This window comes from Amyelois transitella, chromosome 23, assembly GCF_032362555.1.
Source record: "Amyelois transitella isolate CPQ chromosome 23, ilAmyTran1.1, whole genome shotgun sequence".
Classification (NCBI taxonomy): Eukaryota; Metazoa; Arthropoda; class Insecta; order Lepidoptera; family Pyralidae; genus Amyelois; species Amyelois transitella.
In genome coordinates, this window is record NC_083526.1 from 7695562 (window position 1) to 7722500 (window position 26939).

Here is a 26939-nt window from a genome sequence, read left to right on the forward strand (position 1 = left end):
GACGGAACGCCCGAGAACTAAAGCCGACAACTTTACTGGATCTTTTCGGGCTTTAAAAAGGTTTGAAAAGGGAAGTGAAACAGTGTAATTTATATATAAAGAATTTATTTAATAACATTTTCTTAAGTTGATTATTATGCTTTCTCAAATAAACAATTGTAAAAATATATAATCGTATAAAAATAGCGATACACATATTATTATGGTGAATATATTATGAGTGGTGTAGTTTGTTGCGGTCAGTCGGCGATGAGCCCGTAGTGCGCGGCGAGCGCCAGCAGCGGCGCGGCGCGCGGCGCGGCGGGCAGCGCGCCCGCGCTGGCGGCCACGTCCAGGTGCGTGTAGCGCAGCGCGCCCGGCAGCGCCGCCGCCAGCAGCAGGAACGCCGCGGGGCCCTGCCGCGCTCAAATGGATAACGCACCACATTAATAAACATTCAATTTGTGACAGGTTGCTAACCCATCGCCTAAAAGAAGAATTCCAAGTTAATAAGACTATCCCTTAGTCGCGTATGACCATGGATGAGGTGAGTCAGATTTTTACACGAAGCGACTCCCATCTGTCCTCCGCATCCTTTGCAGGTAAACCTAACCCGTGTTGGATCGATCATGGTTATATTTCCAATTGCCTAAATGAGCAGGTTTCCTCACGATGTTTTCCCTCACCGTAAGAGCATCAATTAGCATTCAAACTAATGTACATAACTTTCGATAATAGTCATTGGTAGATAGCCGAGGTGGGATTCGAATCTGTACCTTTCTGCGCATCACGCACCTTACTAATTCGACCACTGACGCGCTTGAATGCTCAAAGGAGCATTACACTATTACAAATGGTTCATACTCTTTCGAACGCTTAAAAACTTTGCAGCACGTTCCTACCCCTTTCAATTCGCTCCGCCTATCTTTCAAAAGCTTTAATCCTCTACCGCTGAGTCTCGTTTTCACGTTAAGTTTGCTATGAAAATGATGTGGCATAAGTGAATGAGACGCGACGCAGACCTGATGTCCACGCGGCAGCGCTGCGGACGGCAGCGAGTCCGCCTGGTGCAGCGCGTCGCCCGCCGCGCGCCCCGCGTGCGCGCGCAGGTCCTCGCGGCGCAGGCGCGACACCTGCCGTTTATACAGTGGGAGGGTAACATTACTTGAGGTCACACACGAGACTAACTTACATTTAACTGGGTATATATTTATTATTACAAGGTTTTAATTTTAAAAAACAAGTAATTAGGAAAATTACAGAGTTAAGAGTTCTCTAGGTTCCTCATTATATTTAGTATAATTAGAAAGGTACAGAAGCAGGCGGAAAAAGAATTAGCTTGATTCGAAAGAGATGGAAAGAAAACGAGACAACGCTGACCTCCATGGGGTCCCCGACCTCCTCCCCGGCGGCGCTGAGCTTCTCCGCGTGGCGCTCGCGGCGCGCCGCCGCGCTGTCGAGCGCCGCCGTGTAGCCGTCGCCGTACGCGCGGTGCGCGTGGCCCGTCAGCGTCGCCACCGTGTACAGGTGCGGGTTCTTCTCCCCGGCCGCACGCTCGCGCATCTACCCCTCATAAGTATTTTTCATAAAAATTTTAATAAAAGACACATCGTGCAACAAGCAAACAACCATAATTTGTTATTAAAAAAAAACTAGTACTACCATAACATGGTAACATTTAATATTTTTTGTGTGATATTTATTGTGTAGGTACCCGCTTCCAGTGCTCTTAATCTCCTTTAATTCAAATCATTTATTATTAGTGCGAATTCCAAACGAGCTAGTCAGAAGCTCACCTCCGCGAGCAGGTCCGCCATGACCAGGCGGCCCTCGGCGTCGGTGTTGCCCACGCGCACGGCGGCGCCCCCTCGCGCGCGCAGCAGCTCGTCGCTGACGTAGGCCTCCGCGTCCACGGAGTTGCGCACGAGCCCCAGCGCGCCCACCGCGCGCACGCCGCCGCGCAGCAGGTCGAGTGCCTGCGCTCACACGACACTCGTGATCCTAAACTAGATCTTAATATCGTGAATTACAACCAAAGTGGCAACATATGAATGAACAATGTTGACTGCGAGTCTGACACATTACCTTGAAGAAGCCGGCGACGGCGGCGGCGCCGCACTTGTCGCGCGACATGCCGGCCATGGCGCCGCCCGCCTTGATGTCGCAGCCGCCCGTGTCGTACGTCACGCCCTTGCCCACCAGCATCAGCGTCTCCGAGTACTGCGCCGGCGTGTACTCCAGGAACACCACGCAAGCTATAAATATATACATAAATGCGGGACAATTTAGACACAATTACCCCCGAAACAAGATGCATGCAGGTGAATTACTCGAGTTCGTGGTCTATATGAAAGTTTTAGAATACTTCGGACTGGTTGGTTATTGTAAGTGAAAAATGTTCAATTATTCAAGTAAGCCTGTCACGTGGTGTTTGCCGTGTCCGCTAGGCGCCTGTGCTGTTTTATTGGTAATATACATATGAATACTTATAATATACATATTGTGCATACATACATATACATATTATGGAAATAATCATGATTCGCCAGAGATTTTTATATAAAAATAAAATAAAAGAAATTGTTCAAAAGAATATGCCGGGATAAAATAAAATAACTACGTGTTGGTAAATCAAAATATGTAAAACTATAATAAAAAACTTTGTCATAAAGGCATACAGAAATCAGTCAATGCAATTTTTTTTGTTATCACTACCTCTGTGGCGGGGCACGGTGTCGGCGGCGCGGCTGACGGCGGCCAGCAGCGGGTACTCCCGCTCCAGCACGTCGCGGTCGTCCACCACCCGCACCGCCACCGCGCCGCCCCGCAGCGACTGCTGGATCAGCTTGGCGCACTCCAGCGGCGTGGCGCGCTCCGGGTCCGCGCCGCCGATGTCCCTGGCGAGCCCGCGCGCCGCCTCCAGCGCCGCCGCCTCGCGCAGCAGCCGCGCCGGCGCCGGCACGCCCTCCGCGTACACGGCCAGCGCCTGCGGCCTCTCCGCGCGCTCGGGGAAGGTCTCGCGGATCTGCAGCGGCACGTACAGCGCCTCGAGCGCGGCGAGCAGCGCCACGAGCGGCGCGCGCCGCCAGCGGGCGCTGGGCTGCAGCACGAGCAGCGGCCGGCGCGCGCCCGCCGCCACCGCGCGCCGCACGCCGGCCAGCGCCGCCTCCGCCACGCTGCGCACGTCGTCGTAGGCGGTCAGCGGGCCCGTCGGCGACAGCACGAGCCGCCCGCCCGACACGCGGCCGCAGCTCAGCACTGCGCATTCCTGAAGATTCAGTTTACAGAGTATTACTTAGTAAGGATTTGGTTCGATAGTTAATAATTTCAAAATGCTGATACAAAATACCTATGACAGAATTTGAGTAACAAACCGTATTCTTGTGTACCTAATACAAATGACTGCGACTTTAGCTAAACAAACGATGCAGTAAACAGCGCGATAACAAGTTCGAACTTGTTCGTTTATACACTCACACTACAAGGCGCGAATCACTTATAATTTTTTTTCGTTGTGTTGCACCAACTTTTTTTACGCAATTTTTATGGGTAATAGAGCACACAAAGGAGCATAACATATATTAATTTTATGATTGTAAATCACAGAGAACTCAGAAAAAAAAATGTGTTTTTTTTATGTCAATTTTTTATTCTAAAAATTGTAAAAAAATATATGTGATATACTCTGTAATGTAACCTAACACCTCGCGTTAGTTTCACTTCTCTATCTTAATAAGTTTCAGAGATATATCACATTCAGTAATAGTCAAGCATACGGATATTTTGCTCTCTATCTCAAGGTCAAAGCGGAAGTCGGTCGCGAAAGGTACATAAATCGTGTTTGAACATCAAGTCGATATTAAAACAAAAGTTTCGATATCAATTCCCATTTGGGGGCCGACTCGTCATAGGTATCCGGCTAAACCCTTTTGTGATCAATTCAACTGATGGCCGATTAGGGTTCACCATATTCTCTCCCTTCTTTAGTAATGTTTTTTCAATCCTTTTTCTCCTGAAAAATTCTCATTCCCCATACAGGAATACAGGACAAGGTAAGAAAGATCCTACAATAAACTTCATCTATGTGTTCCATTACACTCTAACCATACTATGTTAAATCTTTCTTTTTATAACTACATATGTACTATCCAATATCAATCAAGTACTATTCAATATTCCAAACATTCTTAAGAACAAGAAAGAATAAGAAACATTCAAATGAGTCAAAGAAATTAGAACCATTCTAAGAATAAAAAAAAATATATCACAAATTCATGTTCGAACAGGTTTACAAAAGGTGTAAAAACAAAACATATTTCCTCCTGGTCAGCCATTAATTATAGCATGCAATTTATTATAAAATTATACATAAGTCACTTAAGTCAACTAATTAATTTTTAATAAAATGATAAAAATATTATGTCCATTTGTTACAATAAATAAAAGAAAAAAAAAACTACTTCATACTTGTCAATATTTGATTTCAAGAAAATAAAATAATTATGAATAAATTTAATTTTTATCTAAAATTGAAGAACTCATGGACTGTATAAAAAGAGTGTTCAAGAAGCCAGCAAAATAATTCCTTTTTGAATAAATTATAATTCAAACACTTTGTTTTCCAGTATTTTGTTGAATATGGATATGCACATAAAGTAACAATTCCTTTTAAATCTTTCGCTTTTCGGTATTACATCTAACACTAGTCTATGCACATTTCTTGTGCTTCTTGGGTATACCTCTTCAGCCACTTTGAACAATTTGTATTTAAGTTTTACAGCCAATTTCAAATACGTAAAGACAAGGAAGTGGAAGAATGTTTAATAATTTAAAGAGAGGCTTACACGATACGTCTGGTGCGACTCCATAAATGGCTCGGATGCATTTTTTTGCACAATAAACGCTTGCTGAAACTTAGTACTATTTCCCCATATCACAAGACCATAGCGGAGGACGGACTCCACATAGGCATGGTAAGCTATGACAGCTGCATCTGTGGTCGCAGTTCTGGCAAGTTTGTATAATGCAATAGTGAATCTGTTGATTTTATTGCGAACATTTTCAACCTGTTTTTTTTCAATCTAAATTTTCGTCAATACTTATACCACTTAGGGTAAAAAATGGACATTATTAAATTGTCCATTTTTTACCCTATTAAATTTTTTCCCGTCATGTTTTATATTTAGATCAGGCAAATTATTAAAATTTATATAATATGTCTTATCAATATTGATCACTAAATTATTATTTATAAGCCAGTCAATTATCACATTTAAAGTCTTATCGATTTCTGATTGATGAATATTTAAATTATTATTGGGATTTGTAACCGAGTTATTATTTGGATTATTAGGGGTTGTGACAATTCAGTAATTGTCACAACCCCTAATAATCATCAGCAAACAATATACTTTTATGCGCGGTGATATTTGGCAAGTCATTTATATGTATACACCAAAAACAGTAATGGCCCAAGAACACTTCCTTGTGGAACACCGGATGTGTTTTCTTTCTAGGAAGATCTATATTTTTTGCAAAATTTGTTATTTCTTAATGTTATTATTTCTACACTTTGCTTCCTATTTTTGAGGTATGATTTTATCCATTCCAATGCATTGCCTCTTATACCGTAATGCTCTAATTTTTCTAGAAGTAATGGATGTGAGACCAGGCCAAATGCCTTCGACATATCAAAGAAGAGTACATAGACAAGAGTATATCGAGCAAAGCAGCTTGAATGAAACTCAGACTCCCGGAACAAAGACATTTATTCAAATATCACCTTTCTATTTATGTTTGTATCAAATCAAAACCATATCGCGTTTCAAAACAGGATAACGCCATCTATTATTATAAGATAAAACTAAACTTATCCATATATTAAAACCAAATTAAACATATCGCCCACCAAGGACCTTTGGTCCATAACAAACTGAAAAAATATAAAGCAAACTTAACTTCACAACATGTGTTCACTTTAACAAACTAAATGTATGTGCATCATCATCAGATAATACAAAGTATGTTAATAGCAAACAAAAAAAACCATCAAAAAAGTACATAACTGTCCAAATAATATACAAGTCAAAACTAACTATCTCCTTTAAACATAAAGTAGATATCAAGTAGTCATCAAGTAACATTTGAGCTAAGTAGTGGACTGTAAACACTATGTAGCACTTGGCAAAAAAGTAATAATTCATGTTAACGTACATGAGCAAGGAAACAAAACAATATAATTGATAAAATGTAAAAATATAAATTTCTAAAAACTAGATTTACAAATCATATTCAGCATTAACTGGTAAAGGGCAAAGTTTTGAAATTGGATGTTGAATAAGAGAATTTTTATAACGTAATGTAACTACTCTTGTTAAATTATCTTTACCAGGATGCACATCTTCGATCTTGCCGTATTACCATTTGGTAGGTGGCAAATTATCTTCACACCCTAACACTATGTCACTTGACCTCAGTTGTGGTGACCTATTTTTCCATTTATATTGTGGCTACCAACATACTTACCATCAACTACCGACATAGGTACTTACCAACAAGCTTACCTTACCGAATATCAAGAACAACAGTTACCTTCACAATATTTACAATTACAATACCTTACCAGGATATAACAGATATAATACATATATATATAAGAGATGAATAAAACAAATCAAGCAGTTTAATATCATGCCGACTTCGTTGCCCAGAAACCAGAAGAAGCTAGTTCTGAAAAGAACTGTTTTGTGAGCGCGTGCACATGGACATGCCACACATCGTGCATCAGCAGTTCTTCCAGGCAGCATCAGCATCTTCACACGCCAATTGTTCACACTGCATTATTGTCCATCGGATCTCCGTCCGAAACAACACAACTCAAGAGTTCGTCGCACACACTGCACTTCGCGCGAGCTTCACGAGCGCGACCTCACGCCGCAAGTTCAAATTCACACTGAGGCGGGGAGCAAGCAGCAAGACGGTTTTATACGCAAGCAAGTTTCACCCAACAAACATCGCGTGCACACCGCACGTAGCGCCCTCGGCGCGCCTGCGGCCGCACCGGGCGTCCTTTAGTCGCAGTATATGATATTCGCAAAACATCATAAGAGCAAGACATTATAATCTCAAAATAGCACATTCTCAAAATATGATATTCTCAAAATATCATAATAGCTAGACATAAGATTCTCGTAAAAACACATTCACGAAATATGATTTTCGCAATATACCACACTCGCAAAATATGATAAGCTCAAAACATTATATTCTAAGTACAGTAAGGCATATGTAATTGATATATTACGATATATGACAAAAATTTATGTAGCTAGACAAAAAAGAGCGGAGGAGGTGACCGCTGGAAGTGCTGGAAATGGTAGATATATTATTTCGAAACATAGTATTATTTGTTAGGTATTACAAAACAAATTATTTATTCTTATTACAAAAAACAAAATAAAAAATATTCTTATTATTATTAATTATATTCAAAATATATTTACTACTAATATTTCTGTAAAACACTTAACCGTTTTAGACATACCGGAAGACTTATTGTTTTAAGTACACAATCATTGACGATACTTTTAATTTTTTTATTTTTGTCTATCGTTTTTTTATTTCGTTTCTTGTCAGCAAAATGTAAATTGTTTCTTTCTAGTTTTACTTTTTGTATTTTTGCTTCTTTTTTCATTAATGCTATAAATTGATACAATGTTGGCTTTTTAGGAATTTTACTATTAATTCGGCGATGCCATCCTTCGACTCCATTTGTAGTTCTGTTTTTTTGATCATAACAGCTTAATATAGAACTGCTTATCTTTTTCATCCACTGATTATTAAAATAATCAAGAAATTTATTAATGTCTCGGTCTCGTGATGACATTTCCATAATCGTGTAGAATGTCTCCGGTATCAAATTTGATGGTAGCAGTGGTAACAATGAACAATATTGCACAATTTTTCGATTTTCTGCAGAGAGATCGAATTCTTTGCTTTTTTTGAAAACAGCGTTGCAAAAGTGATAATAGCAGCCTTTGACGGTTGCATTTGGGAATACCTGGTTTACAGCTTTAACAACAGGCAGTTCGTAATCGCACTTGTACATATTTAAGTTCAATCCGAATTGTAGTTTAAGTATAGAAAAAAAGCACTCGTACGTTTTTTGCTGTTTGTTGGGAAGTAAAGCAAAAATTATTGGAATAAAATTAATTGTTTCTTCAGTACGTGCCACGTCGACATGTAAGCTGTATAGTTGATAATACGGCTTAGGTACAATCTTAAACGTACCGTCTCCGTAAATACTTGATACCGTTTTTAAATATTCACGTATCTCTGCACGTGTCAACATTGAAAAAAATATAATACGGCCAAATGATTCATGTACGTCGTATAAATAGAAATCTCCTACTAAGTTATCTGGAAGTCTTATGTTAAATGAGTCTTTTTTCAAGTTATCCATATTTAAATATTTATTTCTAGCTCTGTACAGAGTATCTTTTTTTGACGCAAATATTGGTATTTCATGTTCTTGACCCTTGAAATCGTGTTTTAAAATATTGTTCTCAAAAATCTTTTGCGCAGAAGTAAAATTGGTGCACACCTCATTCTTACAGTCATCAACAATCAAATCTATTAGGTTGCTTGTAAAATTGGGAGAATCACAGACATGCTTAGCGGGTCTGATAATTTCATTGTTGGCGTTGAGAGTTATTGACGTTCTGCATTCTTGTTGCTTAGAACACCGCCAGTTTGTCGTCCCAGATTTGTTTTTTAAATAGAAATTGTACCTGTATCCCTGATAGAGTAACACCGGTTTATTTTTTTGACTTTTGATGAACTTTATTTCATTATTATTACATTTGAATTGTTCCATATTTATGCCTAAGCAGAGAAACACTAATTAAAGCAAAGTATTTTACCCTCTGAGGCAATAAATAATATGTTTAATCAAAGTTGACGTTTTTCCTGTCAAATAAATGGCCAGCCAGTACCACGTTTTAGGACAAGAATCAATTAAACGCAGTCTTGGTTTTATTGTAGCTGATGTTACTTTTGGATCAAAAATATCGTGAAATGCGAATATGATATTTGATTGAATATGATTTCCTGAGTATTAGCTTTTTTGCAAATATGATGTATTGGGAACATTATGATTCGCGAATATGATATCTAGCTATTATGATATTTTGAGAATATCATATTTTGAGAATGTGCTATTTTGAGATTATAATGTCTTGCTCTTATGATGTTTTGCGAATATCATATACTGCGACTAAAGGCCGGGCGTCACAGAAACTCAAGCTCGACACGTGTAGCGGAAACGAGACGGAGCTATCCAGACTCAAGAGACAGCAATACAAAATTCTAAGAAATCTATGCAAATCCATTTTATTATCAACAAAAACTTTTCGATAGATTTCCTATTGTAAATACGCTCACACTATTGGCTATAATTCGATATTTCTGATTTGTTAAAAATAACTTCTCTTCATCATTGGTAATAATTCCGTATTTATGATTCGTCCATGCATTTTCCATTGTAAATAGTTTTATATAAATATGTCTCAATTTTGTAAATAAACCATTCCATTCTCACCTTCTGAAACGGAGTATTATTCTAAACTACAAACCCTGGAGAATCTCTCTCTCTCCAAAATATCTTTGCAGAAAACTATGTTTATGTTTCTATTTATGTTTGTATCAAAACAAAACCATATCGCGTTTCAAAACGGGATAACGCCATCTATTATTATAAAATTAAACTAAACTTATCCATATATTAACACCAAATTAAACAGTACGGTTGTACACTTTTTATCATTCATACTTCGCAAGATGGAATTTATTATGTCAAATGCAGCCAGTGTAGTCGGTTTTGTTTTTTGAAATCAATATATTGTACTTATTAAAAATGAAGTTAACTTTTCGTGTAAAACTTTTTAATAAATTTTAGAAAAATTGATATAAATGTAATGAGTTGGTAATTATTAAAGGCACTTTTGTTGCCTTTTTTATGTAACAGTTTTATTATGGATAACTATTGTGCGATACTAGGTTTAAACAATTCTTATTACATTTAAAATTATAATTATAACTTCCTCCATTACATTCAGGAAATTAAATAAATAAATAAATAAATATATACGGGACAAATTACACTGATTGAGTTAGCCTCGAAGTAAGTTCGAAACTTGTGTTACGAGATACTTACTCAACGATACTATATTTTATAATAAATACTTATATAGATAAACATCCAAGACCCAGGACAATCAGAAAAAGATCTTTTCTCATCATGCCTTGACCGGGATTCGAACCCGGGACCTCCGGTGTCACAGACAAGCGTACTGCCGCTGAGCCACAGAAGCCGTCAAATTCATAATACTATCTACTATTGGGTGGACTATAAATACAAATAACAACAAGATACCTCAACACAGCGCTCAAGAGAAAGTCTGACTATGTCATGGCGCTCCTTACAGCGATGACCATTTTTAACATTTAATACAGAACCGCTTCTGATTGCACACCCTCTCCTAAAGCAGCAGCAGCTGAAGAAGTTAGTATGTCTACTAATACATAAGAAATGTTTTGCAACATCCGAAAGGGTAAATATGAAGATCTGGTATACACATAAATTTAAGACCTTGTACTCATATTATGCAAATAAGTTTGAAGATTGAACCTACAATAAATAATTAAGATTCAATAGAGATTATTGAAAGGAATAGGTACCTTAACAAGTCCAGCGTCTAGTTGCTGGGCGGCGACGATGAAGTCCTCCAGGGCCTGCGGGGGCGGCGTTTCCGGCACCAGTAGCACTACTACTGCGTCGCACCGCGCGTCCGCCAGCTCGCTCGCCACCCATACCGGGCACCCGTGCACTTCCACGCTCTCCGACATGACTATACAACTAACTAACACACTATTTTAAAGGAATAACTCGCACTAGTAATTTGTAATAATGAACAAACAGACCTGCCCGGCTGGCTTTACATACAGAGATAAGATAATCGTTGCTGTTTATGTTTATTTATATCATGATAACACACAGGTACGAATCAGACAGGCGACAATAATCCTATTTGTTTTAAAACGGATAACTAATTGTTTTATAACTAATAAATCTCAAAATACATATAGACTGAATACTTTTTAATATAAATATATAAATCTAAATATACATATTATAAATAATTATCACCTTAGCAACACAAATGTCACGTCAAGTAGTCAATGTCATGTCAACGACGTGACAACACGTTCCAGTTTAAACTTTTTTCCCTTGCTCATAGGACAAGGGAAAGGCAATGGAATAGCCATGTAATAGGCTATTTGACTGTATTAAAAATATACATTTCTTTTATGTCATCAGTCTTAATATTATTTTTTTGGAGCGATTTGAAATAACGCGAGATAAAAATATTGCATTATTTAAACAAAATCCGTCTCAGAAAATTAGGTTTTTATATGCAGCTGTCACGTGACTAAAAACGAACGTGATTGGCTATTTCTATTATGACGTCAATTATCCATAAACAGACTGTGGATCGTACCGTTCCTTAGTGTTCGCTATTATTTTTCAAGATTTTATAAGTGTTTGATCGCTCAGGTTTACTCAGATAACATAGGTATTTAATAATGGAAACCAATTCCGCGAAAGCTGACAGTTGAAACCTACCAAAAGTGGACGCAATAATGGTTGGAAGAAGAAATCTGGATTGTCTTCTTCAAAGACAATCCAGATTTCTATGCTGCCGAACTGAGGAATGTGAAAACATCAATGTAAGTATATCTTGGTAACCACTGATCTGAGATCATGATCTGAAACCACTTCTTACGAATATTCAAATCCATCGGCATAGAAAAAAACAGTTTCGTAGGAGATTTTATTGTTGTATTAGTGCATTGAGGCACTGCACAACATTTATAGGAACTCATTTTAATAATTTTCACACATATGACGTGGCACAAGTTAAATAAAACAAGAGGAAATCAAAACTTTTCGAAACACCAACAAGCTTTGTATGATATTTACACGAAATTTACGTCACTGCATGCTATGGCCGCCATATTGCTAAAAGTCGCGTTTTGGCGGCATATTTGAATATTTCATTTTCTTTTTCGATTTTTTAATGAAATAGCTGTAATAAAGGCAGAAAAGTATTTTTGTAGGGCTCCTTATAAACAAATAAATACCCTTAGATAGTTTTTAGAACTTTGTCAAATAGCCTATTAGTACTATCCGTATAGATATAATATATATATATTATTTATTATATTATACATATAATAAAACTGTAAGTGAACTTTGTCTGTACATTGAATATATTTAAAAAAAATAATTATAAGGGGTCTTTTAGGGTCAATAGAAGGTAAAACAATTCTTTTTAGAATATTTGTCTGTCTGTCTGTATGTTTGTACACGCATCACGCAAAATCTACCGAACGGATCTGAACAAAATTCGGCACAGATATAGTTAGTAACCTGGATTAGAATATAGGCTACTTTTTATCCTGAAATTGTATCCCAAGGGGATGAAAAGTGCAAGTTTGTATGGAACTTCGTCATTTTTGAATCGATATAAAAAGCTATAAATAATTGATTATCATATTTATTATTTTTGACCACCTGATACGACATGGCGCCATATGAGAATTTAAGAAATAACGCGATTTAAGCCGCTGCCAAAATTAGATAGTACCGATGCTACAACTTATCCGGTAGAGTTCTTGAATTCACTTTCGGCATCTGGATTGCCCGCGTATACAATTGCACTAAAAGTAGGCATTCCAATTATGTTGTTACGCAACTTAACCCCGCCGAAACTTTGTAATGGGACTCGCCTTAAAGTGGTGTCGCTTCATAACAATATTATAGAAGCTAAAATTCTTACTGGTTGTGTAGCTGGTGAAATTGTTTTTATACCACGCATTCCCCTCATTCCCAACAACTTCATGATGAGAAAATTACTTTTTCTGATTGGCCTGGGTCTTGCACGTTTATCTATATAAGTATTTATTATAAGATATAGTATCGTTGAGTGAGTATCTCGTAACACAAGTCTCAAACTTATTTCGAGGCTAACTCAATCAGTGTAATTTGTCCCGTATATATTTATTTATTTATTATTTATATAGTAAACTCTAAATCCCTTGCGGGGTAGACAGAGACAACAGTCTTAAAAAGACTGAATGTCCACGTTCACCTATTTGGCTTAATGATAGAATTGAGATTCAAACAGGTTGCTAGCCCATCGCCTAAAAAATAATCCCAAGTTTGTAAGCCTATCCCTTAGTCGCCTTTTAATGCATCCATGGGAAAGAGATGGAGTGGTCCTATTCTTTTTTGTATAGGTGCCGGGAACCACACGGCAAAAAATTAAATAAAAAAACAACAACACAACTGTCAATATTAATAAATGTCATTGTCACCTCGATCCGTTGAGTTTTCCGTCCGTTCGTTATCCGTTGTCCATTCATGGGAAAACAATAATTATTGACATAAATTTCTCTGAGGAAATGTAAATTTAGTAACAAAAATAGGTCAGACCGATCGAAGCATGCGTGCTTAACCCCCCCTACAACATAAACACCAGTGAAAAACAAGATGTGCCGCCACAGCCAACGCAGCGAGAGATACAAGGAGGTAAGTTTCAGGTGAAAAGCACAATGCATACATTAATAATTACTTTATATTACACTAGTGTCTTGCCTAAGCATCTCCTCACTAAGCTGGTGTTCAATGAGGAATTTTTTTTTTGGTTAGTCTTAAAGTTATACGGAACAATTTTTTAAACTTACACGGTATTAAATTACGACCAAAAAACAACCAAATTTGTGGGTGACCTCGCACACACCCTCTACGAACGCCGCAAGACTTGAAATCTGATTAATACTACCGGAGATAAGTTGATTTTTGAGGAGTTCCTTTGACTGTATTACATTCAACCATAATGAACTTCTGAAATCAAATTAAAAGTATCCAAGATTCCATTTGTCGGGTTGTAACACCTTACGCACGTATAACACTCGGTGTCGGGTGACACGCGACATAAATCGATTTGAAGTTCGCTGGAAAACACTAAAAAGATCCAGATTTTCGATCATTCGTTACAAGATGGCACTGCAACCAAAGTAACACGCGGTGTGGTTTCACGTTCAATAACTTCTAAAGAAACGCTATTGCCCCGGGGGGGCGGGTTAGGTTAACGGCGGGTTAGGTTAACGGCGGGTTAGGTTAACGGCGGGTTAGGTTAACGGCGGGTTAGGTTAACGGCGGGTTAGGTTAACGGCGGGTTAGGTTAACGGCGGGTTAGGTTAACGGCGGGTTAGGTTAACGGCGGGTTAGGTTAACGGCGGGTTAGGTTAACGGCGGGTTAGGTTAACGGCGGGTTAGGTTAACGGCGGGTTAGGTTAACGGCGGGTTAGGTTAACGGCGGGTTAGGTTAACGGCGGGTTAGGTTAACGGCGGGTTAGGTTAACGGCGGGTTAGGTTAACGGCGGGTTAGGTTAACGGCGGGTTAGGTTAACGGCGGGTTAGGTTAACGGCGGGTTAGGTTAACGGCGGGTTAGGTTAACGGCGGGTTAGGTTAACGGCGGGTTAGGTTAACGGCGGGTTAGGTTAACGGCGGGTTAGGTTAACGGCGGGTTAGGTTAACGGCGGGTTAGGTTAACGGCGGGTTAGGTTAACGGCGGGTTAGGTTAACGGCGGGTTAGGTTAACGGCGGGTTAGGTTAACGGCGGGTTAGGTTAACGGCGGGTTAGGTTAACGGCGGGTTAGGTTAACGGCGGGTTAGGTTAACGGCGGGTTAGGTTAACGGCGGGTTAGGTTAACGGCGGGTTAGGTTAACGGCGGGTTAGGTTAACGGCGGGTTAGGTTAACGGCGGGTTAGGTTAACGGCGGGTTAGGTTAACGGCGGGTTAGGTTAACGGCGGGTTAGGTTAACGGCGGGTTAGGTTAACGGCGGGTTAGGTTAACGGCGGGTTAGGTTAACGGCGGGTTAGGTTAACGGCGGGTTAGGTTAACGGCGGGTTAGGTTAACGGCGGGTTAGGTTAACGGCGGGTTAGGTTAACGGCGGGTTAGGTTAACGGCGGGTTAGGTTAACGGCGGGTTAGGTTAACGGCGGGTTAGGTTAACGGCGGGTTAGGTTAACGGCGGGTTAGGTTAACGGCGGGTTAGGTTAACGGCGGGTTAGGTTAACGGCGGGTTAGGTTAACGGCGGGTTAGGTTAACGGCGGGTTAGGTTAACGGCGGGTTAGGTTAACGGCGGGTTAGGTTAACGGCGGGTTAGGTTAACGGCGGGTTAGGTTAACGGCGGGTTAGGTTAACGGCGGGTTAGGTTAACGGCGGGTTAGGTTAACGGCGGGTTAGGTTAACGGCGGGTTAGGTTAACGGCGGGTTAGGTTAACGGCGGGTTAGGTTAACGGCGGGTTAGGTTAACGGCGGGTTAGGTTAACGGCGGGTTAGGTTAACGGCGGGTTAGGTTAACGGCGGGTTAGGTTAACGGCGGGTTAGGTTAACGGCGGGTTAGGTTAACGGCGGGTTAGGTTAACGGCGGGTTAGGTTAACGGCGGGTTAGGTTAACGGCGGGTTAGGTTAACGGCGGGTTAGGTTAACGGCGGGTTAGGTTAACGGCGGGTTAGGTTAACGGCGGGTTAGGTTAACGGCGGGTTAGGTTAACGGCGGGTTAGGTTAACGGCGGGTTAGGTTAACGGCGGGTTAGGTTAACGGCGGGTTAGGTTAACGGCGGGTTAGGTTAACGGCGGGTTAGGTTAACGGCGGGTTAGGTTAACGGCGGGTTAGGTTAACGGCGGGTTAGGTTAACGGCGGGTTAGGTTAACGGCGGGTTAGGTTAACGGCGGGTTAGGTTAACGGCGGGTTAGGTTAACGGCGGGTTAGGTTAACGGCGGGTTAGGTTAACGGCGGGTTAGGTTAACGGCGGGTTAGGTTAACGGCGGGTTAGGTTAACGGCGGGTTAGGTTAACGGCGGGTTAGGTTAACGGCGGGTTAGGTTAACGGCGGGTTAGGTTAACGGCGGGTTAGGTTAACGGCGGGTTAGGTTAACGGCGGGTTAGGTTAACGGCGGGTTAGGTTAACGGCGGGTTAGGTTAACGGCGGGTTAGGTTAACGGCGGGTTAGGTTAACGGCGGGTTAGGTTAACGGCGGGTTAGGTTAACGGCGGGTTAGGTTAACGGCGGGTTAGGTTAACGGCGGGTTAGGTTAACGGCGGGTTAGGTTAACGGCGGGTTAGGTTAACGGCGGGTTAGGTTAACGGCGGGTTAGGTTAACGGCGGGTTAGGTTAACGGCGGGTTAGGTTAACGGCGGGTTAGGTTAACGGCGGGTTAGGTTAACGGCGGGTTAGGTTAACGGCGGGTTAGGTTAACGGCGGGTTAGGTTAACGGCGGGTTAGGTTAACGGCGGGTTAGGTTAACGGCGGGTTAGGTTAACGGCGGGTTAGGTTAACGGCGGGTTAGGTTAACGGCGGGTTAGGTTAACGGCGGGTTAGGTTAACGGCGGGTTAGGTTAACGGCGGGTTAGGTTAACGGCGGGTTAGGTTAACGGCGGGTTAGGTTAACGGCGGGTTAGGTTAACGGCGGGTTAGGTTAACGGCGGGTTAGGTTAACGGCGGGTTAGGTTAACGGCGGGTTAGGTTAACGGCGGGTTAGGTTAACGGCGGGTTAGGTTAACGGCGGGTTAGGTTAACGGCGGGTTAGGTTAACGGCGGGTTAGGTTAACGGCGGGTTAGGTTAACGGCGGGTTAGGTTAACGGCGGGTTAGGTTAACGGCGGGTTAGGTTAACGGCGGGTTAGGTTAACGGCGGGTTAGGTTAACGGCGGGTTAGGTTAACGGCGGGTTAGGTTAACGGCGGGTTAGGTTAACGGCGGGTTAGGTTAACGGCGGGTTAGGTTAACGGCGGGTTAGGTTAACGGCGGGTTAGGTTAACGGCGGGTTAGGTTAACGGCGGGTTAGGTTAACGGCGGGTTAGGTTAACGGCGGGTTAGGTTAACGGCGGGTTAGGTTAACGGCGGGTTAGGTTAACGGCGGGTTAGGTTAACGGCGGGTTAGGTTAACGGCGGGTTAGGTTAACGGCGGGTTAGGTTAACGGCGGGTTAGGTTAACGGCGGGTTAGGTTAACGGCGGGTTAGGTTAACGGCGGGTTAGGTTAACGGCGGGTTAGGTTAACGGCGGGTTAGGTTAACGGCGGGTTAGGTTAACGGCGGGTTAGGTTAACGGCGGGTTAGGTTAACGGCGGGTTAGGTTAACGGCGGGTTAGGTTAACGGCGGGTTAGGTTAACGGCGGGTTAGGTTAACGGCGGGTTAGGTTAACGGCGGGTTAGGTTAACGGCGGGTTAGGTTAACGGCGGGTTAGGTTAACGGCGGGTTAGGTTAACGGCGGGTTAGGTTAACGGCGGGTTAGGTTAACGGCGGGTTAGGTTAACGGCGGGTTAGGTTAACGGCGGGTTAGGTTAACGGCGGGTTAGGTTAACGGCGGGTTAGGTTAACGGCGGGTTAGGTTAACGGCGGGTTAGGTTAACGGCGGGTTAGGTTAACGGCGGGTTAGGTTAACGGCGGGTTAGGTTAACGGCGGGTTAGGTTAACGGCGGGTTAGGTTAACGGCGGGTTAGGTTAACGGCGGGTTAGGTTAACGGCGGGTTAGGTTAACGGCGGGTTAGGTTAACGGCGGGTTAGGTTAACGGCGGGTTAGGTTAACGGCGGGTTAGGTTAACGGCGGGTTAGGTTAACGGCGGGTTAGGTTAACGGCGGGTTAGGTTAACGGCGGGTTAGGTTAACGGCGGGTTAGGTTAACGGCGGGTTAGGTTAACGGCGGGTTAGGTTAACGGCGGGTTAGGTTAACGGCGGGTTAGGTTAACGGCGGGTTAGGTTAACGGCGGGTTAGGTTAACGGCGGGTTAGGTTAACGGCGGGTTAGGTTAACGGCGGGTTAGGTTAACGGCGGGTTAGGTTAACGGCGGGTTAGGTTAACGGCGGGTTAGGTTAACGGCGGGTTAGGTTAACGGCGGGTTAGGTTAACGGCGGGTTAGGTTAACGGCGGGTTAGGTTAACGGCGGGTTAGGTTAACGGCGGGTTAGGTTAACGGCGGGTTAGGTTAACGGCGGGTTAGGTTAACGGCGGGTTAGGTTAACGGCGGGTTAGGTTAACGGCGGGTTAGGTTAACGGCGGGTTAGGTTAACGGCGGGTTAGGTTAACGGCGGGTTAGGTTAACGGCGGGTTAGGTTAACGGCGGGTTAGGTTAACGGCGGGTTAGGTTAACGGCGGGTTAGGTTAACGGCGGGTTAGGTTAACGGCGGGTTAGGTTAACGGCGGGTTAGGTTAACGGCGGGTTAGGTTAGGTTAGGTTAGGTTAGGTTAGGTTAGGTTAGGTTTTTTTTTTTTTTTTTTTTTTTTTTTTTTTTTTTTTTTTTTTTTTTTGAGATGCTAAGTGGTTTGTTTGGCAACGAATTATTTATTAAAAGGGTATGCTATGTTATTGTATGATAAGTGTAGCGTTGGTGGGTCTCTGCTATTTGATACAGATACCCACCGTCGCTGTTTATCTTGGAGCGATGTTTTATGTTATGGTGCCATGGATCTGCTTTTTTTTGATTTGCGTTTGTAACTATTATAATTAAATGTGATCTTGAATTTTGCGAGGCGATTTCGCATTTCGACAAGGCGCTAAAATTAAAATTTCAATTACGATTTTCTGAATTACCAGGTTCCTCCCTCTTCTTGAGGCACATCATTACGTCGAGGGCGGCCAACATGTTGCTAATAGCCGTAGTCAGTGCTGTCTTGTAATGCTTTAATGGCATTGACTATGCGAGGGCACAATTTGTTGTCAGTGGCTGAGTGGGCAGTATTGGCGCTACGCACAGACTTGCAGTTGTAGCAACACGCCTTATTGGGATCGGCGCGAACGGGGCACGAGTTGATTTGGTGCTCGGTGGAGCCACAGTGGGCGCACGGGTGGGACTCTGCGGTGCACTTGTTGTTAGTGTGACCGAACTGCAGGCACTTATAGCACTGCACGAAGCGGCTGAAGTCCGCCACGTGCACCCGCTGGTGCTCCACATTCGCGCGCTCCCCTTCGACCAGCCTGCGCCGGATCGCCGGGGCCACCTCCAACACCGCGTTGTAAAAGCGCTCGTTTCGATTGTTCAAGAGGAAGCAAAGGCGGATTTCTTCGCTCGGGATTTGGTTCTGGTGGCTTATGATGTCCACCAGTTCCTCCCTCTGGACCTCTTTGCTAATCCCCTTCAAGATGACAAGAGGGCGACGGAGCTTCGACTCTTCAGCTGCAATGCCGGGGATGTTATTCACTTTTTGTAGTATTTGGTCGCGCTGCTCATTAGTGTCGAACTCTACTTTGAGCATGTTCTGGCGCAAGGGTTTTACTTTCGTGGGAGCGAATGTTGTTCTACGGAATGAGATATTCTTCTTAAACTCGTCAAGTACGACTGGCTTCTGTTTGTCGCTAGTCTCCTTAGCTTTAATGATGATGGAGGGCAAGGTGCGCGATGGAGGAGGAGGAATACTCTTGGGGGAGGGTGTCGCCACGGCTGCGGCGAAGGATTTAACAGGCGCTGGTGGAGAGGGCGCTGGCGTCGTCGTCGGTGTCATGGCCTTGAGTTCCTCACGGATACTCTCCCGAATAATAGAGAGCAATGTGCTCCGGTCCGGGAGGATCTCCGGAGTCGGAGGAACCGGCGCAATCGCGACCGTTGGCCCGGCCTCATTGATCTTTGCCAACGCCTGAGCAGATCGTTGAATCTCTTGCGCCGCAGCCGCAATGAGCCGCTTGTTGGTGGCAGTGACGCTCTTTCCTTCGTTTACTGCTTTGTTGATGGTGTACGTTAACTTTGTTACTACCGCCATGAAGGTGTCCATACTTTTCACATCTTCGGAACGGGCAGGTAGTTCAATGATCATTGCGCTGGATTTGGTGGACTTAGTTGCTGTAGGTTTGCGAGCGGGCACAACTTTGGCGGATGATTGTGAGGAGGCAGCAATAGCGTCGCTCACTTCGGGTGTACTGGCTATTTCGGTGTCAGACATGTACCGAAGGTGGGGCATGTCCGATTCGGGAGAAAATTGAAGGTCCAAGCCGGATGTCAAGATATCAAGATCGAGATCGTCACTCTCAGTAATGGGCATAATGTTCAGACGAGGGCGTTCGGAAAGGCGAGTTGCAGTTGCAAAGGCCCTGGAATGGCCTGGCACGGGAGAGGAAGATCGCGAAGGGCGATTGGGGGGTGCAGGGGGAGGTCGAGGAGACGCCTCCTTACGGGTGGGAGACCGGGTGAGGCCCATGGTCTCGTCAGTAAACTAATGAACTTTACCAAAATATGTCAATGAAAATCCAACTATACAATTAAACTATGGCTTCTAAGAGGGTGTAATCTATTGAAATACTATTTTTGGGACCAGAAGAACACTATGAACTAATTGGAAGAACGAAAAAATACGAGGGAAAAAAGTCAATTTTCGTTTTCGACTTACGTCGGCGAGCGGTGTTTACCTAGCTGATGAAACTAGGGTGGGCGGGGGGGCGAATTTTTCGCGTATTTTGTCCGGGAATGGCTTAAAATGACGGGGTAGGCAGCCGGAACACTAATCAGAAGTAATTAGGGGTAGGTTCGGAAGAAAAATTTGGTCTATGGACAAAAATGAGTGTTTGGATGGAAGAAAAACCGTTAAAGAAGAAAAATGACAAAATAGTATGAAAAATTCGACGGGATGGAGAAAGCTGGTATGCAGAACTGATGGCGGCGTTAAGACGAAGAGATCAAGGTATCACAAGTAGGGGTGGACACACAAAAGATGGGATGCCGATATATGGGTGCGAGGTATAAGGTAACCTCGGTAGGTATTTAAAAAACGAAAAAAATTGATAATTAAATAACTATTGGACGGATTCTAACAATTTGGGTGTCAAAAGAAGCGGGATGGCGAGGGGGATGATAGACAGAAACTACTAGACTATTTTTGATAGAACAAATTTGAGATATCGACGAAAATGTGTGTTTTTTGAGATCTGAAACTACTAAATTACGAAAAACTAAGCGAATTTTTCGCGTATTTTGTCCGGGAATGGCTTAAAATGACGGGGTAGGCAGCCGGAACACTAATCAGAAGTAATTAGGGGTAGGTTCGGAAGAAAAATTTGGTCTATGGACAAAAATGAGTGTTTGGATGGAAGAAAAACCGTTAAAGAAGAAAAATGACAAAATAGTATGAAAAATTCGACGGGATGGAGAAAGCTGGTATGCAGAACTGATGGCGGCGTTAAGACGAAGAGATCAAGGTATCACAAGTAGGGGTGGACACACAAGAGATCGGTTAGGTTAGGTTAGGTTAGGTTAGGTTAGGTTTTTTTTTTTTTTTAAGCTAATGTGTTTTGTGGGCATGAATGTGCATGACTAGTTTCTCAATTTAAGTGTAGGAAGATCAGCGGTGATGGGTACCTGCTATTTGATACAGGTACCACATCTTCGCTACATCACTTGAGCAGATTTAGTAGCTTTAAGTGCCATTTATTTGTTTTAGGTGTGTGACTATGTAATTTACGTGCTCTATGAAGTATTTAGTGACCTGTTCGGATTTAGTAAGCGCGACGATGTTAAAAGGTTCGATTTTCATTTTAAGGCACATCATTGTGTATTTTTCGCGGCTACTGTAGAATATTGGACAGTGTTCTAAAAGGTGGTGCACGTCCTGAGGAGTCTCGTCGTCGCAAGGACAACGATCATCCTCTGTTATTTTGTATTTGTGGAGATATGATTTGTGGTATCCGTGTCCAGTTAGGATTTGTGTGATGGTGAAGGAGATTTTTACAAATTTTCTGAATTCCGCTATTGCATGTATGGATGAGAAGAATGATTTTGTGATGGCCCCTTGTGGGGCCGCCTCGTATTCACACTGCCAAGCGTCTAAAGTGCGCTGACGCAGAAGTCGCTTGGCGTGTGAGAGTGGGAAGTGGTTTAGCAGTGTTGCGGTTTTCTTCTCGGCGGCCTCCTTCGCCGCAACATCTGCTATCTCATTTCCCACTATGCCAGCATGAGCCTTGGACCATATGAATTTCACTGTTATGTGGATGGAAGAAAGGAAGGAGATGAGATGGTGAATTTGGTTAACTAAAGGGTCGGTGTTGCTGCGGTCTTGAATGGCCTTAAGGGAGGATTGGGAGTCGGAGAAGATGAGGGCTTCGGCGAAGTTTCGGTTTGAATTTTTGAGCCACTTTAGGGCTTCTGCAATGGCAAATAGCTCACACATAAAGACTGAAGCTGTGCGGCACAACTTAAATTTCTTTATTACCGGTTGTTGATCTTCCTTCATCACCACAAAGGATGCCCCCGCTTGCCCGTCCTCTTTCTTACTGCCATCAGTAAAGATGTTGGGAGCATCGGGGTTAATGAGATCGTTTGTGTCTATTTGTGTTGTAGTTTCGGCGAACGAGATGGAGATCCGTTTAGCGGGGTGTAAGAGGTCTTTTATTGGGACACGTCTGTGAAGTTTGATATCCTGAGGTAGGTCCTCAAAGGTGCCCGTCGTTTTGATGTTGTGGACTTCATAGGCCTCCTTTATCACCAGATGCAGGGGTGGAAATTGCGCGAGGGCCTCCGCGGCTACCGCGGATATGGTGTGGAACCCTCTTATGGCTCTGATTGCGAATGCTCTCTGAAACGCTCGTAGTGCCTGCCGTACTGAGTAAAACTTGATGGCCGTTCCCCAGATTCCAGCAGCATAGGTGATGATGGGCGTGATCACTTGTCTGTATATACATTCTACATTTTCAGAGTGGACGCCCCAAGTCGGCCTGACGAATTTGCACAGATTTTTAAATATCTTGGTGGCTTTTCCTATAATGTATTTCGAGTGCTGTATGAAGTTTAATTTATCGTCTATTATAATCCCTAGAAGTTTGATCTGTTTCAATATTGGAATGACGGTGTTGCTGATAGTTATTCGGGCTTGTTTGGTTTGTGCAGTGAACGAGATGGCTTGGGTTTTTTCAGGACCGAATTGGAGCTTGACTCTTTTCCCCCATGAGTGTATGATATCAAGACACTTTCCAGTGGCAGTCTCGACTTCTTCCCGTGTTTTGCCCTCAACGATTAGAAGAACGTCATCTGCAAACGCTTGAATGTGCGCGGCTTCAGGGAGTTGGATGTTCAAAAGCTCGTCCAGTATTAAGTTCCAAAATACTGGTCCGCACGCGGAGCCCTGGACACAACCCTTGGACATACTCTTGGAGGCCTCGCCGTCCGCATAATTTAAAGTGACGATCCTGTCAGTAACGTAGTTCCTGATAAGGTGGTAGATATTTTTGGGGCATTTTATGTGTTGGAGTCGCTTGAAAAGTGCTGGCCACCAAGCATTGTCAAATGCCGCCTTGATGTCCAGCGACACTGCCACAACTTGGCGACCGTTGGATTTTGCTGTCCTGATGACTTCTAAGGCTTTTCCAAGGGCGTCTGTTGTTGAGGTTTGCTCCCTGAAGCCAAACTGGTTGGTATTCAGGGAATTTTCGCATTCGGCTTTGTACATGATCCTTTTAACGATGAGTTTTTCGAGGATTTTCCCGAAAACGCAGATTAAACCAATGGGTCTGTACGAGCTCAACGAGTCCATGTCAGTTTTGCCCGGTTTGGGCAAAATCTTGACTACCGCTCGTTTCCAGGGTTTAGGAAAGTGACCTATTTGTAGGCATCTATTGTACAGAGCCGTGAGGAAGTCCGGTTGAGCCTCAAAGACCGCGCTGCAAATGTCTGAAGTGAGGTGGTCGGCTCCTGGAGCTTTTTTAGGGCTGATGTGAGAGAGACATTCTCGGATCTCTGCCTCTGAAAACAGTAGATCTTCTTCTGTGTTGGGTGATTCAGACATTGCAGCCCGCGTCTCTTGATGTTCGCTGTAATTGTCAGGGGTATCATCGGGATAAAAGTGTTTGAGGAGCGCGGAAGCTGTATTTTCGCCGCTGTCAGTGAATGCTCCACCGCAATTGAGTGTTTGTGGAGGTCTCCTCAGTGGTGAGTCCTTGATGATACGGTTTGTGACCGCCCAAACGTCTTCCTTGCCTTGCGCCTCGCAGAACTGTCGAAAATGATCAGTCGATGTTTTCGAGAGGGTCCGGGCATACTCTTGTTTTGCTTTTGTATACAATTTTATTACCTCGTCGAGGGGTTTTTTTGACTTCTTTAAGTCGTGGAGGCGATGGTGTAGACGGATGCACTCCTTCTTCTGTAGTTCTAAGTCATCGGACCACCACGGGTTATAGAACTTCGCTCCTGGTTTGCGAGGGAGCGTGCTGTAGCAGGTGTCCTGCACAATCGCGGTTAAGCGGTCTACTACCCGGTCCAGCCCGATGCCAGTGAGGGAGTCTAATTGGGTTTGAGCGATCAGTGGTTCCATTCTTTCGTTGAGCTTTTCACGAAACCTATCCCAATCGGCGCGGTATGTCGAAAACCTAAATGTAGTTGTGCTTTTGGGTTTTTCTGGTCTGCGTGCAGTATGAAGCTCGTATTCGACAGCATTGTGGTCGGAGGATGGGCAAGCGTCGCTATTGACTCTCCATTTGTGAACGGCGTCCGCAAGACTCTGGGACGAGTAGGTGATATCGACTACCGATGAACAATGGGCACCATGTCGGATCGCTTCGAAAGTAGGAACATGACCAACGTTGCAGACGACCATGTTGTGCGAGGCCATGACCGCGACAACGTCCTCCCCTCGGGAGTTCGCCGACGCTTCGCCCCACTCCTGGTGGCTGCCATTGGCATCGCCGCCAACCAGCCGCAAGGATGAACCTGCTGACCGGAGGAAACGATCCAATTTTTCGATGGTGTTGTCGTTGTCCGTGTTTGGTTCAATATAAAAGGATGCCACTTCCAATTTGTTGAGACCCAGACTGACTCTAGCTATGACCAGATTTGCGGTGGAAAGCTGCGTAATTCCCAGAGCAGCCACCTTAGATGTTGTTACGATGCAAGCCTTGACTCGTGAGCCATTTGGGAATTGGTAGATGTTTATACCGGGAGGGGGTTTTACCTCGAGGGAGGCACCCACATATGGTTCGGAAATTAAAGCGATGTCATAGGAATTTAGGTGAAAATACCTAAAGAATTCCTGCTGTGAAATATAAGAGCGCTGGAGGTTGCACTGTATAATCTTTAGTTTGTTGTTAATAACCATAGTCGGTGCTCTCCTGTAGGGATTTGACTGCGTTGACTATTCTAGGGCATAACTTATTGTCGGTGGCTGCATGGTTTGTGTTCGCGCTACGCACAGATTTGCAGTTATAACAGCACTTTTTGTCAGGGTTGGCACGGTCGGGGCACGAGGTAACGTGGTGAGCAGTGGAGCCGCAGTGGGCGCACGGGTAGAACTCTGCGGTGCATTTGCCGTTAGTGTGCCCGAACTGCAGGCACTTGTAACATTGCACGAAGCGGCTGAAGTCCGCCACGTGCACCCGCTGATGCTCCACGTTCACGCGCTCACCCTCGACCAGCCTACGTCGGATTGCCGGGGCCACTTCTAGCACTGCATTGTAAAAACGATCGTTGCGGTTTTTGAGGAGAAAGCAAAGGCGGACGTCCTCGGGTGGGATTTGGTTTTGGTGGCTTACCACGTCCACCAATTCCTCCCTCTGTACCTCCTTGCTGACTCCCTTCAGGATGATGAGAGGGCGCCGCAGTTTGGACTCTTCCGCTACAATTCCGGGTATACTATTAACTTTATGTAGGACTTCATCGCGCTGTTCGTTTGTGTCGAATTCGACCTTTATCATGTTCTGGCGCAGAGATTTAACCTTGTTGGGGGCAAAAGTTGAGTGGCGAAACGAGATGTGTTTCCTCCACTCGTCGTATACTACTGTCTGTTTGTCGTTGGCTTCTTTAGCTTTGACTATTATTGATGGTAGGGTGCGCGAAGGAGGAGGGATGCGTTTTGGGGAAGGCGCCGCCACGGCCGCGGCAAAAGATTTAGTGAGCGCCGGTGGAGAGGGCGCTGGAGCCGGCAACATGGCCTTCAGCTCCTCGCGGATGCTCTCCCGAATAACCGAGACAATAGAGCTCTGATCCGGGAGGATCTCTGAAGCTGGAGGAGGAGGCGCAGTCTTCGGCTCGGCCTCATTGACCCTTGCCAGCGCCTGCGCAGCTCTTTGGATCTCTTGCGCTGCCGTGGAGATGAGCCGTTTATTGGATGCAGTTACGCTCTTTCCCTCGTTTACGGCTTTATTGATCGTGTAAGTCAGTTTCGTTATCACGGTCATGAACGAGTCTATGCCTTTCACCTCCTCAGAGTGAGCCGGCAACTCTATGACCATGTTACTATTGGCGGACTTACTCGATTTGCCAGTAGTCGGTTTAGAGGTTGGTGCAGTTTTGGTGGATATTTGAGGGGTAGATAGTTGAGGGGTGTCGCTCATGCTTATGGCGCTGATTTGTGAGCCGCTAACTGACTCGCTGTCCGACGCGTACTGCAGCCGGGGCATTTCGGAGTCGGAAGACACCTGAAGGTCCACGTTAGGGGTGAGCAGAGCACCGATTCCGCTGGTAGGCGACACGTTCGCTTGGTCGGAGGGGCCAGCCGATGTTAAAAAGGCCCTAGAATGGCTCGGTAAAGGTGGAGAAGAAGGTGGAGGGGGCGTGGGGGGTGCAGGGGGAGGCCGGGTGGTCGCCTCTTTCCGGGTAGGAGACCGGGTGAGCACCATGGTGTCGTCAATAGGTGAGTAAACTATGACAGAGAACGAAAAAAGAGCGAAAAACAAGAACAAGCTATTTAATAAAAAAGAATGACTTTTAGGAGTGTGAAAACAATTCGGAGACTATTTTTGGGATCGGTAAAACACTATTCAATAACCAAAAGAAAGAAAAAATGCAAGGGAAAAAAGTCGATTTCCGCTTTCGACTTACGTCGGCGAGCGGTGTTTACCTAGCTGAGAAAACCAGGGTGGGC

General features: G+C 44.1%; 1 protein-coding gene across 2 annotated transcripts; it reads right to left on the reverse strand.

Annotated features, from left to right (window-relative positions):
* Window positions 1-88: 88 nt before the first annotated feature.
* LOC106140463 (putative aminopeptidase W07G4.4) lies at window positions 89-11222 on the reverse strand. Of its 2 annotated transcripts, none has more exons than XM_060950948.1 (7): window positions 10717-11222; window positions 2695-3247; window positions 2065-2234; window positions 1776-1980; window positions 1360-1542; window positions 1002-1112; window positions 89-395 (listed from the first exon to the last, which is right to left on the reverse strand). In XM_060950948.1, exons 1-7 carry the CDS (start codon window positions 10882-10884, stop codon window positions 145-147), a joined length of 1641 nt encoding a protein of 546 aa, XP_060806931.1. In that variant the 5' UTR covers window positions 10885-11222; the 3' UTR covers window positions 89-144. The 2 variants fall into 2 exon arrangements, with proteins under 2 accessions (XP_060806931.1, XP_060806932.1); XM_060950949.1 differs by having other exon boundaries at window positions 1776-1955; window positions 10717-11218.
* Between the last annotated feature and the right edge of the window lie 15717 nt (window positions 11223-26939).